Consider the following 15,610-nt stretch of genomic DNA (forward strand, 5'->3'; position numbering starts at 1 on the left):
GCCTTAGCAGGTAGGTTCTTTACCATTGTGCCGCCCAGAAAGTCCAGGAAACACCAAGGGACCTGTTAAAAGACAGATTTGGATTCAGTAGGCCTTGGGGTAGGGCCTCACCATTATAATAATGATGTCTCGATGCGGGGAGTTAGAACAGATCAGAGCCTCCAACATTTGGCTAGAGAAAGAGGTACCACGAGAGAGGTCACCTCTAACGGTGTTACAGCTTAGTCCTTTTCCTTCCTGAATGGCATCGCTGAAGGCACTTTAACTTCACTGGATAACTCAGGACCACCATGGTGGACAGTCATGCCCATGGAAATCAGTGTGCATGAAAGCATCCCCTTCATTACCTGGCCCTGGGATGTGAAGGGCTGAACTGTGTCCTTCCAAACTTAGACCTTGGAGTCCTAACTCCAGTACCAGAGAACATGACTGTTTAGAGACCAGAGCTTCAGCTTTAAACAGGCCACTGAGTTAAAATGAGACGTGAGAACGGGCCGTGATGCAGTGGGACCTAGTGTCCCTATAAGACAAAGACCAGGACAGACAAGATCAGAGGGAGCCGTGTGAACACACCGGAGAGCCATCTGCAAGCCAGGGAGAGGGCTTGGGAGGGATCAGCCCTGCCACCAGACCCATCCCAGCCCTCCCACCTCCAGAGCTGCAAGAGAACCTCTTGTGGAAGCCTCCCCGTCTATGGCAGTTTGCCTAGACGTTCCTGGCAAACTAACACGGTCAGGGGAGAGGGGAGACGGGTGCTGGTTCACGCGTCTACTTTTGACGATGCGTCCGACTTACGGTGTCACCAGCAGGACTGACTTTCTTACCTCTAGCTTCCTCTTCCCTGGTCTACGTGCCTCTTAAATCGAGGCTGGCAGAAGGCAAGGTAACCGTAACTGTCAGGCCTTCCAGAAGTGTCCAGTGGAGTCAGACTGTCTGGTTTAGAACCCCGGCTCTGCCACGCACCTGCCCTGGGACTTGAGAGAGGGTTCACAGGACAACAAGCTAGTTTCTGACAGTGAGCCTTTGGTGAGAAACAGGCTGTCGTTTCTCTGATCTCTGGTTTTCTATCCAAATCTCCCCCAGACCCACCCTCTGCTTCCTCTCCCCTCCTCTCAGCTGGATTCCAGGCAGATAGAAAAGGTCGCCTGATTAAGTGACCCCCACGTAGATTTTATACACAGCTCCATACTTCTCTCTCCCTATGTCCTCCCAGCCGATGGGCAAGAGTGATTTTCCAGAAAACTGACAGAATATTAACATTGCTTTTTACAGAATTAAAATCTTTCAGCCAAACTTTCTCAGAGATAAAACCTCATGGATGTTGCATTCTAGATTCCTCTGTTGCTGCTGCTAAGTCACTTCAGTCGTGTCCGACTCTGTGAGACCCCGTAGAGGGCAGTCCACCAGGCTCCGCCATCCCTGGGATTCTCCAGGCAAGAACAGTGGAGTGGGCTGCCATTTCCTTCTCCAATGGATGAAAGTGAAAAGTGAAAGTGAAGTCACTCAGTTATGTCCGACTCTTAGCGACCCCATGGACTGCAGCCCACCAGGCTCCTCCATCCATGGGGTTTTCCAGGCAAGAGTACTGGAGTGGGGTGTCATCGCCTTCTCCGATAGATTCCTCTAACCTTTCAGAATCTTCCAGAAGTAAATTCCAGTGCCTTTTTTTTTTTTTTTTGCAATGACCTTGCCTCCAATGAGCAGTCTTGTGGTCTTTCTGGCCTCCCAGGAAGCCAACCTCCTCTCTGCCTTGCAATTTTTCACCACAAAAGCTGTGAGCCATTTCACTAGAGGGAAATTCCAAAGTGAAACATGGACACGTTACCGCAAGTGATGCCAAGTGGAAGCAGAGAAAAGGGACAGCTGGAAGGAAAGTCGTGGCCTGGTCCCCACGCCGCCTCTTAGACAGGCTCCAGCCTCAGAACGAATCTTGCTGAACACAAGCAGGACGCTATGGAAACTGCATTCGTCAATCTGTCGACCCTCACAAACTTAGCTTGCCTTTCATTTAACCTCTGTTCAGCTGAGTCAGTTAAAACGGCTGGTTACCAAGGTCACAGGCTCCCACATGACTTTGACCGAAACTTTTTCAGTGACTAAAAAATATAACTTATTTAGCTATTTGGTGTATAGGAAAAACCCAATGTCATGGAAACTAACCTTTCAAGTAAACACATAAAAATTCGTTTTGAGAAATTGTTGTTTAGTCACCAAGTCGTGTCCAACTCTTTTTGCGACCCCATGAACTGGTAGTCCGTCAGGCTCCTCTGTCCATGGGATTCTCCAGGCAAGAATACTGGAGTGGGTTGCCATGCCTTCCTCCAGGGGATCTTCCCAACCCAGGGATGGAACCAGGTCTCCTGCATTGGCAGGTGGACTCATCACCACTGAGCCAGCTGGGAAGCCCTTATTGAGGCATAATTATATCAGATTAGATTCATCTATTTTAAGTGCAAATTTGAGGAGTTCTGACAAACGTATGCAGCTGTGTAACCACCAGCACAATCAGGACACACTGTTTTTATCACACTGGAAAGTGCCCTGAGCCCTCTGCACCACTGCGTGCGGCGTCTTAGAAACAGCTTTTTCTCACCTGGCGTGGTCTCCACAGGATGCTCCCCTTATCAAGCATTTGTGCCTGGATCTCTCTCCTTTCCTCCGCCCACAGCACTTTTTACTTTCCTAACACATCAGGTGGCGCATGCCAACATCTTCCTCCTTCCCTTTCTCCAAAACACCATGCGGCCTGCTCCCCTCTCCTCAGAATGTTCCCTTTCAATAGTTCTTTCCTTCTTCCCCCACACTCAGCGTCCAAAGGCATCACACTCTAGGCGTCTCCGTGATCTTTATGGAATCAAAGGCGTGGCACTATTAAAAGGCAGTTCAGAGTTTAAGTTCAACAGTTTAATTACCAATGTGCACAGTGCAACTGAGCCATGCCATGATACTTTTCAGCCATAAAAGGAAAAGTGGGATGTTTCAACTGTGACTGAGGGTACTCATCGGTGAAAATGACTCCTCCTCCAGGTTCCTCTAGATGTGTGTCCCTCACCCAAATATACACACTATCATTTGATTTTTGAATGTGCAATTTTCCACAGTAGAAATTCAAAGCTCACAAGTTTATGGAGAGCTGGGTCTGAGTCAAAGCATGTGATGATGAATATGCAAGTTGGGAATCAGCAAAGTATGGAATTAGGAATGGTGGGCCATCCGCCAAGGCAACCCTGGGATTACTCAGTTGGCAGAGGAAGGCCAGGCTTGGGAACACGTAGACAAGCAGCAGTAAGTTAGCTTAACTACTTGCAGTAAAACCAGCTTCTGACAAGTCACATTCACTCGGAGAATCATTTAAGGGAAGATGACTGGAAATAAAGTTCCAGCTCAACAACAGCTATGATTCCTCAAGATCAGGAAACCAAGTCACAATCGAAACCGCTCGGGCCAGAGACCAGATACAATAAAATACAGCCACACAAAAGTGCAGGCCCCAAAGATGAAGCTGACTCAACGTCCCCAATATGACCTTCTTGAGGACTCAGACCCGTGGACGAGGTCACATTCGAATGGAAAAGCCCACTCCCATCTTCACGTTAAGATGGCTCTTCAGAAGTTGGCAGACTTTTCCTGGAGAAGGGCCAGATGGTAAATAACTGAGATTGGTGGCTAAGTAAGGTCTGTTGCTTACTTTAACCCTTTCAAAAACATAAGGGATTTCCTGAGTGGTCCACTGGTTAAGAATCCTCCGCCTGCCAACGCAGGGGACATGGGTTCAAACCCTGGTCCGGGAAGACTCCCTGCCAGGATGACACTAAGCTGCTGCCCGGCAACTACCGAGTCCGCACGGCCACTGCTGAGCCCACGTGCCCAGAGCCCGCACTCGGCAACCAGAGAAGCCGCCGCGGGGGAAGCCCGCCCATCTCAACCAGAGAGGAGCCCCGCTCACCGCAACTAGAGGAAGCCCTCGCGGCAGTGAGGATCCAGCACGGCCAGAATTTATTCTTTAAAAAAAGGTAAAAAATATTCTTAGATCGTGGGTTGCATAAAGACCAATCCCTGCTTTATACCAAATTTCCAGAGCCAGATCCCAGTGCCGAGGGCCCTCCGGCTTCCCGCCAGTTCTGTGCAGCAGCAGCAGAAGCAGCCACTGGGCTAGCAGATGCCCCTGCCATTCCCAGAAGACTATGAATGAGGGCCTCACTCCAGCAGGGGCGAATGCCAGGGAAACTCCCAGAGTAGTGGGCACGTGGTGTAAAGGCGGAGAACTGATAAGCCTAGAATGGATGTGGTTCAAGTCTCTGAAATCACAAAGGGCACAGAAAGATGACCTAGTTCACATTCTAGCACCCCGAACAAGGAGGCAGCATATCCGCCCTTCCAGACTCTTGACGCCTGCTTTTGACTCACACGGATCACACCCTGAAGCTGGAAAGATGTCCTCTGCTTGGTGGTGTGGTTCAGTCGCTAAGTCGTGTCCAACTCTCTTCAACCCCGTGAACTGCAGCCTGCCAGGCTCCTCTGTCCATTGGATTCTCCAGGCAAGAATACTCGGGTGGGTTGCCATCTCCTTCTCCAGGGGATCTTCCCCACCCAGGGATCGAACCTGCGACTCCTGCATTGCAGGTGGATTCTTTACCATGAGCCACCAGGGAAGCCTGTCCTTTGCTTGAAATTAAATATGTAGACGTAACATGGCTCTGTCCTCTATAGGCTGAAAACAGACTGTCCAGAAGGTTTAGAAACATTTATGAACACAGACCTGGGCTGTATTATTTGGAGAGTCAGGGAAGCAGGAGGGGTTTGCCTTCTCGTGACACTCTGCTTAAAGTCACTGCCAGGAAGCGTGGGGCGACCCTGCTGAGGTGAACTGGGTCCCTACGAGCTATCTGTTCCTAGGTGGTCAGTTCTATGCTGCCTCGCAGGACACGGCCAGAGAATTCACTTTCTCTTCGTAATGCTTTACATTCCAGCAATTCTTAGAAGCAAGGGGCTTGTGGCACGTGCTAGCGTCCTGCTAGCAGGAAAAAAAAACGCATTAGTTACTACTATCCCCAGCTTCTCGGGTCCCTGGCCTGGAGCTGCGGGGCTTCTCTTGCTGAAAGGATACAGCTGGGCCACAGGAAATTAAGCTTTTAGCTCCCCAAATGTGACATCGGTTGTGTGCCAAAGATAATCATCTTATAAACGTCCCCAAGGACATCTTTGGCTCGAAATCCCTTTACTGAAAAATAAATGGAATGAAAATCCATGCATTCCATGAGGGCAGAGATTTTGGGGTATTTTTTCCTGCCTTATTCACATATTTTTTTTTTTCAGAGTAAAAACAACTCCTGTTTATATACCACATACATATTTGAAGTGCTTGGCACATAGTAACCTCTGAATAAGTGAACGAAATTGTTGGTAAAACTTTGAAACTGGTAAATGACTTTAAGGAAAAGAACCTGGCTTGGCAGGAGAGAAGCTGCAGGTGGTACAGCTGATTATCTTTCATCCTCCAAATAAAAAGCAATAAACAAACAAACAAAAGCAAACAGACTGCAGAGACCTTGGTTCTTCAGCTACTCCGCTGTGGCCTGAATCCGCAGCTCCTCTAATGCTCCAAAGTGGCGCAGGTCCCATCACGCAGGAGGGTAGTGAAATTTGCAGAAGCTGCATGGCTGACACTTAAACCGCTGACTGAAAGGCAAAGTACCACCCGAGAAGACAGGGTGCTCTAGAAGAAAGAGTACTTGCTTTTTCCAGGTGCACCCACCTCCCAGCTTCACTTAGACAAGAGGAAGTGAAGTGAATGTAGAAAGTCAGGCATCGACAACTCTGGGGACAATGAGTAGCACCTGGACCTGGTCCCAAAGGACACCGGTGACTGCAAGGCCTTTCGTGGTCAGTTCACTGGTCCATTGTTTCCTATCGTTTTGTCTTGATCCATACAGAATGAGTGAAAAGTGAGAGAACCTTGCCTGGGCCAACATCCCCCACCATGCCTCCTCCCTGCCCCGGACACCTGCTCAAGCTAAATAACAGGGTGTGGGAGGGAGGGAGATCCCCTTTAAAGCTGTGACCCAGCACCGCTTCCAAGCCAGCGTCCACGGGGCATCATACCAAGTGGAACTGCGCACGTCCTCTTCAGCTATTATTTAAAGTAACAAGCTCACGGAGTGAGCTAGGCCTGCCCGAGTCAGCTCCCATAACACATCTGCAACTCAAGTGAAGCAGGTCAAGGTGGGAACTCATGCAAACAACAGCAGCATCTCAGAGGGGCAAGTAATCTGGTTTCTAGAAGGAAAAAAAAAAAAAAAGCTAGAAAAGGAGACATACTCTGATAGCAACAGAAGTTCTGGGAAGACCTAAAAGACAGATCACATTTCTTTGCTTACTGGTAACATTAACATTCGTCCACTCGTGCGCATGCAGACAATGCGCGTGGACTCCGTCCAGGCAGAGGACTAGCATCTGAGGCCACAGTCGTGGATGAGAGGACAGATGATTCAGGGGCTTCACAAGCTAACCATCCAGCGGGAACAAGAGGCTCCCTCCAACACATCCGCGATTTGGGCAGCTTGGCACGAAGCCACGCCCAGCTGTCCCCTGCTCTGTCCTCCGAGACACTGGGACCGCCTCCTCCTCATGGTAAGAATACGGATGGTCATCAGAAAGATACAATGCTCTTTCCAACAGTTACTCAGGGCCACCCTCGGAGCCGGTCCTGAGCTATGCTGGCCACAGGATGGGAGGCAGAAGGCAGAGACCAGAAATGGGCTGAGGACCTGACTGCCAGTCTCTGCCAGTAAGTCCCTTCATGACCCTGGACAGACAGCAACCCTCTACGCGCCTCTAAAACGGGGGTAGCTACGCCTGCCGCCTGCTTTTATAGTTACACGAATTGAGGACATCGTGCAGTCAGGTAGGAGGGAGGAAGCAAAAGACACCCTTTTTATAATTTTCCCAAGGCGCTAGATTTCTGGGCTAGCCTACATTTGGAAAAGCATCTAAAAACAGCTGACGTGTGACTGCTGTATAAACACTCTCAGGGTTCCTGGCTACGGTCTGAATTTGCTTTTTCAAAAATTTCGACTGTCAAGTTCAAAACTCAGCAGATGTCCATGGAGCACAAAGTACATGCGCTCAGGACGCAGGATGAGGGGAGACACAAGCAGTGAGCCCGAGGGGCGGTGTCCATCGAGGGCTTCCTGCGTGCACCAGTTCATCTTCCCTGTAACCCTGTCACTCCAGTACTAACACGGTCCTCACGTATTCCAAGGAGAACACGAAAACAGAGACTGAGGAATGTTCAAGGTTATAGAACAAGCGGTAGAGCCTGAATTCAAACCGGGGCATAGGGTTTTTATCCTATGCATGTTTGACACAATCAAAGCCCTATGTAGGAACTCAGGGACTTGGCAGAGAGGATATTCTCCAGCCTTGCCTCCAATGGAGACTTAGCTAGAGTCCTGGGCTCTCTGTCTGGTACTGCTGCTCTAATTAAGCGACCTTCTTGCTCTCCAATTTCCAAGTAAACACATTTGCAGAAATGTCACGTTAACTTCCATAATCTAACAGGATTTGGCAATGCTACTGCATTATCTTGAAGTGGGAGTTTTTGCATCCCAGTGTCATTATTTCCCACGGGAACGTGACCCTAATGAGACACCACTGACGGGACTAATAGAGCTGAGGGCCCCCACTGGAGGTCTGTGAGCCACAAAGCTGAGGATCAGAGCTAATGCAACTTAAACAGAAACCCTTCTGTTTAAAAAAAATCACTTAAAAACAACCAAGTCCATAAAGCCATTCCTAGCTGCTTCTAATCTCTTCCCCCATCACTGATAATCTAAACTACGCAACTTTGAACTCAGTCACATATGCTGTATATTGGTTACAGTTAGAACCCTTGGTCGAAAAATCAATTCTGGAAAACTTGAGCAGAGACTGCTTATGTGTTTTCTAGGACTATTTTAAGCACATATTAGATGCTCAAATCCTTAATCGGCTCATGTATCCAAAGTGTTAACTAGCATGCTTATTGGATACAGACTCAGGTTGATGTCTTAATGTTTCCCACACTCAAATGTATTTTCTGGTTTTAAAAAAGCCTTTAACATGTCATTTTACTGATGAGACCCAATGGTTCAGCTGTAAAAATAATCCACCTGCCAATGCAGGAGACCCAGGTTTGAGCCCTGTTCCAGGAAGATCCCCTAGAGAAGGTGAAGGCAACCCACTCCGGTATTCTTGCCTGGTAAATCCTGTGGACAGAGAGCCTGAAGGGCTATGGAGTGAAGAGTCAGACATGACTTAGCAATTAAATAACAAAAAGTAAACCCAAACATTTTGTTTAAAAATTACATGGTTTGGGAGCAGGAAAAAACTAATAGCCACAAGGGGGTAAATACCATGATAACTTTATGTGCTTGGGTAGAATAAATTTAGAGCCTAGATAAGTCACACGAACTGTGAAATCTTAACTGCTGGTAAAAGATATGCTCTGCCGTATGTCAGACTATAACACTGAGTGAATGTGTCCTTTAAGCTGCCAAAGGCATTCATTCAGAATTTCATCAACTTCAGGGACTTGGCTCAAAGCACAATGGGGTAGAGTCTCTAGAGACAGAAACTGTGATTAAGATGAAAGAAATCCTACAAGGAAGGAAAGCTCTCCATGCATGAACCAATTCTGTGTATAATGATAATATAAAGTCAATTGTTTGAGACAGATCAAGGGCAATGGTAACTCAGAAAACCACCGTGGTCACAGTGGATGCTGGCATTACCAACTGCTTGAGTTTGTATCTATTTAAATTTATAGTCTCCCTTACTTAGATCCCAGATCTGGAATTTCAGGCTCCTCTGTAGACACCTCCAGGATGATGAAAGGGCCCAGGCTTTGAAGTCAGACAAACCTGGGCTCTCACGTGTGTTAACTTTGCGACTCTGGGCAAGTGGACTAAAGCCCAGAGCTTCAGTTCCCTCTGTACAACAGACACCCACATGCTACAGAGTGGCTTTGAGCATCAGAGCTATATGTACATAAAGTGCATAGGACTGTGCTGAACATACAGTAAATCCTCCAGCTGTCATCTAATATAAGGTTAAAGTGGAAAGATGCCGCTTAGGTAAAACCATGGAAAACAGCTGTTCACAGGTAGTGGTAGGGTCCGGGACAAACATTCCCTTCCCATCATTCTCTTTCCCATATTATGATACTTAAGTCTCCATATACTTTCAGGAATAATGGTAGATCAGATTTATAACTCACATCTACCAAATTCGTTTACTTATTTAATATTAAACTCATCCTCCATGCCAATGATTTTTCAAAAGTCAGTGTTTAAAAAATAATCACTTTCTACAATTTAGGAGTGACTTCTGGGACTCATTCTCTTGTGCAAAAATCCTTTCACAAGAGACTTCTGTTAAAACTGGGGTTCTATGCAGTCAGACACGCTTCCCTCAGCTTAATTAAGGGTCATCCAACAGTTAATGAGTCCAGCTTCCTGGAAGGCTGGCTCTTTCTCTGGTTTTATGTCATTGTGGTAGAAGGACCAACTACCCACTCAACTGTGGAGGCCTCTGGGCTCCTGAGGACCTGTCCAAATGGGACTGCACCGTGACTCCCATTGAGACACTAGTGTCCATGGCAGCCCCTCAAGCCTTAATGCACATCTCATTAACATGCAAGTTCTGGAGCAGGAGGGCTGGGCAGGGCCCCAAGACAATACGAGCTCCCAGATGACGCCTGTGCCAATTTCCAGACCACACCGGGAGGAGCAAGGGTCTCCAGGGCCAAGACGACAGGATTCACAAACCAATCAGTACACAGCATCCCTCCGTCCTCGGGGTTCAAAACAGGGACAGCAGCTTCCACTGACTGTCTCCAGGGAGTTACTGAACGATGGAAGTTGTGTGAAGTCAGTGAAGTACACTTAGAACTCTGAGAGGAAAACCAGAGAGACAATATTCACAGGGACCTTTTTCTCCAGCTGAAAACATCCTCCCATCCCTCCAAGCTCTTTTCTCCTAGGAAGATATCCTTTTTGTTAGCTCTTATAAGCCGTTTGAGTAGCCATTAATGAAAACACATCAAGACACTGCTCATGTCTGCTGTAAGAGTCTCAGTGTAGGAAAAAACACTGCACTGTTTTTCAAAGTTTGGCGAGGGGAGCAGTGTGGAAGTGATAGTAACAGCGTAACGAATGAAATCAGCTTAGAAGGCTAATCAGGCACTCATGGTTTCTGAAAATTGGACATGCATTCTGTAACTGTCATTGACTTATGGGCAGTCTGACTTTCAGGGACCAAATAATGAGCAAACCATCTCAGGGACACGGTCCATGTTAAATCAAGGTTTTATGCTGTGGTGATAGGGAGGAAATGCATCCTAAGAAACAGTGTGGATGAAACACAGGGCTGGAGCCAGGCAGAATCCTGAAGCCGCCGCCAACAGCTCAGGTCCCTGGCTGGGCAGACCTCGCTTACCCTGTTAACTTCTCCAAGACTTTACCTGCCAACTGAACCACACTCCAGTCCTCCCTACTAACTCATTTCTGTTCAGTGTTTACCGCCCATGGCTCAGAGAATCCCTTCCCAGGGATTCACAGGACTGTTGCCTCCCTGAAGTGATCACTGTCAAGCTGTTGCCAACAGATTTCTAAAGTGTGGTCTGTGATGTGGCCGGTGGTGCTTTTGTACCTCTAAACTGACCAGCCCTGACACCACCCACACCTGGGCCTTAAAGCATATGCAGCTTTTTGCAGCTGAGACCATGAGGAGTCATCTGCTACCACATCATTAGGGCGACGTCTGTCTCTTTCAAGTTCACTTTTGAGGATTACCTTGTTATCCTGTACTGCCCAGGATTGATTCTGGCACCTAGACAGTGCAGGATTCCCGGAGATGGAGTCTGCTGGGAGTGTGTGATCCCTGGACCTCGAACACTATGCCTTTAAAACGCAGGCAACTCACAAGTCTTTATGGGTGCGTGCCTCCTCCTGGTAAAGGCACAGGGACAGTGCCCGTGGTCACCTATGGTGACAACGAACCGCCCCTCACGTTCAGAGAGCGGTACGCAGGGAACACTGATTTACCTCACAACGGCCTGGGGCAGTTTTCCTATCAGACGCCCTGGCTCTCATCACATTTGCTTTTAACAAGCACCCAGGTGATCTGCGGACCGAATTTTCAGGAAGAGGATCCTCTTCCGTGACTCAACGATCTTGACGCTTTTGGCTTGTACGGAACAACCTTATCCACCGCCCGCCCAGAGGCCGTGATAAAGTTACACTCTGTCCCGGCAGAAGGTCAACAGAGAGCCAAGGACTAAGGATTTCCTTGTTGACTTTATATGTTCAAAACAAAACACAAGCGCAACCACTCATCTTGGCTATGCCTCGCTATGCGGCACCGCTTACCCCACAGTCCCATCCCCTTTCTTCATGAAACTGGCAACCTTTTCTCCAACCACCACGCCAGCATGCAGGGGAGCGGAAAACCACCGCCCTCGGCTTCTGAGAGCAGAAACTCCAGGTGCGGACACTCAGTTGCCCGTGGTTGCTCTGGCTCAGAAACCACACACACAAGAAAAAAAAAGTTTGCACCAGAGAGGACGGAGCACCCCACCGGTGGCCGCGCGGTGACCGAGCGCGCCTCCAGGCCCCTCCTGCGGGCGCCGCCTCCCCGACCAGCCCGGGCGCGCGCCAGCCGGGTCAGCCGAGCCCCGGGGCTTACCTGAAGCACGTGGTGAGCTCCCCCGAAGGCTTCAGACACGGATACTTGGTCGTGGCGATGTTGTTTTCCGAGCAGACTTCTCTGAAAAAGTTAGGGGAACTTGGTTGGCCGCTCCGCGCGAGAGCGGCCGGCAATACGCGCCGGGCATCCGCGTCCCGCGCGCCGAGGCGGCTCCGGTCCCCGAGCGCGGACGCGGGGAGGACCCCGAAGTCCGGGCCCGGCGAGGGTCCCACGCAGCGAACCCGGCCCGCAAGAAAAAGAAGAGGTGCAGAAGCGGGACACTGACGGCGGCAGAAGGGCGGCGCGCGGTGTCACCGAGCCCCGAGCCCCACCGGAGCCCGGGGTGTGCGCGCGGAGGAGCCGCCTACCCCGGAGTTTACGAAGCTTTCCTTCACCCAGGAGGGGTGAGCGCCGGGGGAAACCGAGAGCGCGCGGAGCACCGGCAGGATGGGATGGGGAGAGGGTACCGCCTGCGCCCCGAGAGCCGGGAGCGCACGCAGCAGGGACCCGCAGCACGAACCTGTCGCCGTCCCCCGGCTCCTCGCGGTAGCTCCACGCGTGTCCCAGCGCCAGGAGTAGCAGCAGCAGACCCAGGCTCCTGCCCAGCCGGTCCCTCGCCGCCCCTGCCCGGTTCGGAGGCGGCGGCACCATCGGGGACGCTCGCGTCTTCTTGGCGGCGCTGGCCGCCTCTCCAGCCCTGCGCCCGGCTCCTCCGCGCGCGCCGCCGCCTGCCTGTCCCCGGCGGGGGGCGCCCGAGGCCGGGGGAGTCGGAGCCACCTGCGCGCTGCGGAGCTCCGGACGGCTGGGAGGTCGGGCTCGGGGCTGGGGCGCAGGGGCTCCAGCCGGGCCGCGGGGCTGGGACGCGGGGCCCGCGGGGTCCGGGCAGTGTCGCTTCCGAGGCTCACGCCGGACAGACGGATGCGCTCCGCTCGGCTCTGGGCGGCGCCCTCCCCGCCGGCCCCTTCCTCCGCTGGGCGCCGCGCGCGGCGTGCGGAGCGCGGGCGGCCGCTGGCATTTTACCCCAGGGTCGCAGAGCCGGGGCGGGGGAGGAGGCGGTGGGCAGAGGGCTTAACACGCCTCCTTCCCGTGGTGGGCTGGCTTCCAAGGAGCGGGTCAGGCCCGTGTTTTGCCTCCCGCCCCTCGAGCGTCTACACTGCCCGCCCCCCACCCCACCCCACCCCACCCCGCCCCATCTCCTTCTTAGAAGGGAGGACTCAGGAGGTGAAGGCGGCCCCAGACCTGAAACTAGAGCGTGTCTGTTTCCAGTCCCTTAGCCCTCCGGTCAGACAAGTAATGAGCTCTGGTCAGCCCTTTCCGAGGACTGTGAAACAGATGACCAGCCCAAGTTCGATGCATAAAGCAGGGCACTCAAAGCCGGTGCTCTGGGACAACCCAGGGGGATGGGGTGTGGTGGGAGGGGGCTCAGGATGGGGGACACATGTACACCGTGGCTGGTTCATGTCGATGTACGGCAAAACCACCGCAACAATGTAAAGTGATTAGCCTCCAATTAAATTAATTTAAAAAGCCCTCTTGCTTTAATGCTGTTTCACACCATGCACACAGGCGAGAGCTGGAAACTCCTGGAAGATGAGGTGAGACACTGAAGGGCGGGCTGGTTAACTCAAGGCTGTTAAGAGGTCTCCTGAGACCCCCGGGCTGCGGGCCGCTAACGGGCTCCGCTGGTGTGCCCACGTGTAGCTCGTAGGCCTCTGCATCTTCACACTTGGTTGCCCATTCGGCGTTTCCGTGCCTGCCTGTTAAAGAGTAACTCCTGACATAAACGTGCCCCGCTGAGCCAGCCGCAGTCGTGGCGGCCTAGAAACCAGGTTGTAATGCCCAGCCTCTAACAAACCCGTGGTTTCTGCAGCTTTCCTGAGGAGGAGAAAAGACAGCTTGATCACAGGTTACTAGGGTTCTCATGGGTTAGGTGAGCAGGCGTTTTGATTCAAAACATTCTGGGCCACTGAGAATCACCCTATGTGTCTGACATTTTTTAAAGCAGTGGTACCCTCGTTGTTCTGTAGAATGTTTTTATATTTTCCAAAGGCTTTTCACATTTATGACTTTATTTGATACCATATCCCTTGAAACTAGGAGTTCGACTTCAGCAAGGTGGGTTTTTTTTTTTTTCCTGCGAAACTTACACAGGCATGGCAGAGTACAAATCAGACTTGATTTGAAATCAAACAAAAGAAGTGAATTTTCACATGGTCAGGAGACACTTCAGAAACTTGTAAAACCTGACAGTGACCATCAAAAGTCAGAAAGAAAGAAAAAAACTGGATTCAAACCCAGGATGCCTGGCTTCCAAGGTCAATGATTTGGGCAAGTGACCTTTCTGAAACTTAGCTTTCTCATCTGTGAAATGGAGAAAACTTCCTATAAGTGTTTAAGAGTAATGAATAAGGTAATGCATATGACACATTTTTACAGTGGCTGGTGTATATATATCGAGTGCTCAGTAGACATTAACTGTTATCATTTTGAACCTAAATGATTGTATTACACAGGATTTTCAGTTTCAACTTTTTAACTTTCTGCTTTTAGATAAATAGGAGTTTATTTCACAATAGCTATTTGAGTTCCTAAAGAGATACCCCTCTAAGCACGTGAAAAAGAAACCCATCTTAGAGGCTGTAAAATTTGTGTCACTTTAGAGGCCATTCTTAGGGGGGTCTATTTTTATTTTCTTACCTGTTACTCTATTTTTACATCCGGCTGTCTTTTTTCTCCTCTTTACTCATTTTCTGAATGTTGAGCTTTAGGCCAACTTTTTCACTCTCCACTTTCACTTTCATCAAGAGGCTTTTGAGTTCCTCTTCACTTTCTGCCATAAGGTGGTGTCATCTGCATATCTGAGGTTATTGAGATTTCTCGTGGCAATCTTGATTCCAGCTTGTGTTTCTTCCAGCCCAGCGTTTCTCATGATGTACTCTGCATATAAGTTAAATAAGCAGGGTGACAATATACAGCCTTGACGAACTCCTTTTCCTATTTGGAACCAGCCTGTTGTTCCATGTCCAGTTCTAACTGTTGCTTCCTGACCTGAATACAAATTTCTCAAGAGGCAGATCAGGTGGTCTGGTATTGCCATCTCTTGAAGAATTTTCCACAGTTTATTGTGATCCACACAGTCAAAGGCTTTGGCATAGTCAATAAAGCAGAAATAGATGTTTTTCTGGAACTCTCTTGCTTTTTCCATGATCCAGCAGATGTTGGCAATTTGATCTCTGGTTCCTCTGCCTTTTCTAAAACCAGCTTGAACATCAGGAAGTTCACGGTTCACGTATTGCTGAAGCCTGGCTTGGAGAATTTTGAGCATTACTTTACTAGCGTGTGAGATGAGTGCAATTGTGCGGTAGTTTGAGCATTCTTTGGCATTGCCTTTCTTTGGGAACTAAGATCATGGCATCCGGTCCCATCACTTCATGGGAAATAGATGGGGAAACAGTGGAAACAGTGTCAGACTTTATTTTGGGGGGCTCCAAAATCACCGCAGATGGTGACTGCAGCCATGAAATTAAAAGACGCTTACTCCTTGGAAGGAAAGTTATGACCAACCTAGATAGCATATTCAAAAGCAGAGATATTACTTTGCCAACAAAGGTCTGTCTAGTCAAGGCTATGGTTTTTCCTGTGGTCATGTGTGGATGTGAGAGTTGGACTGTGAAGAAAGCTGAGTGCTGAAGAATTGATGCTTTTGAACTGTGGTGTTGGGGAAGACTCTTGAGAGTCCCTTGGACTGTAAGGAGATCCAACCAGTCCATTCTGAAGGAGATCAGCCCTGGGATTTCTTTGGAGGGAATGATGCTGAAGCTGAAACTCCAGTACTTTGGCCACCTCATGCGAAGAAGAGCTGACTCGTTGGAAAAGACTCTGATGC

At 49.8% G+C, this 15,610-nt stretch overlaps 1 protein-coding gene across 1 annotated transcript in view; it reads right to left on the reverse strand.

The window, feature by feature from the left end:
- Positions 1-12,391, reverse strand: part of CCBE1 (collagen and calcium binding EGF domains 1) — a 227,843-nt gene extending 215,452 nt beyond the window's left edge. The window contains exons 1-2 of the mRNA XM_027525909.1: positions 12,245-12,391; positions 11,725-11,805 (exon numbers count right to left, since the gene is read on the reverse strand). Of these exons, the coding sequence (XP_027381710.1) occupies positions 11,725-11,805; positions 12,245-12,375 (212 nt within the window). The 5' untranslated portion in view covers positions 12,376-12,391. The remainder of the gene's footprint in view (positions 1-11,724; positions 11,806-12,244) is intronic.
- Between the last annotated feature and the right edge of the window lie 3,219 nt (positions 12,392-15,610).

This window comes from Bos indicus x Bos taurus, chromosome 24 (genome assembly GCF_003369695.1).
Source record: "Bos indicus x Bos taurus breed Angus x Brahman F1 hybrid chromosome 24, Bos_hybrid_MaternalHap_v2.0, whole genome shotgun sequence".
NCBI lineage: Eukaryota > Metazoa > Chordata > Mammalia > Artiodactyla > Bovidae > Bos > Bos indicus x Bos taurus.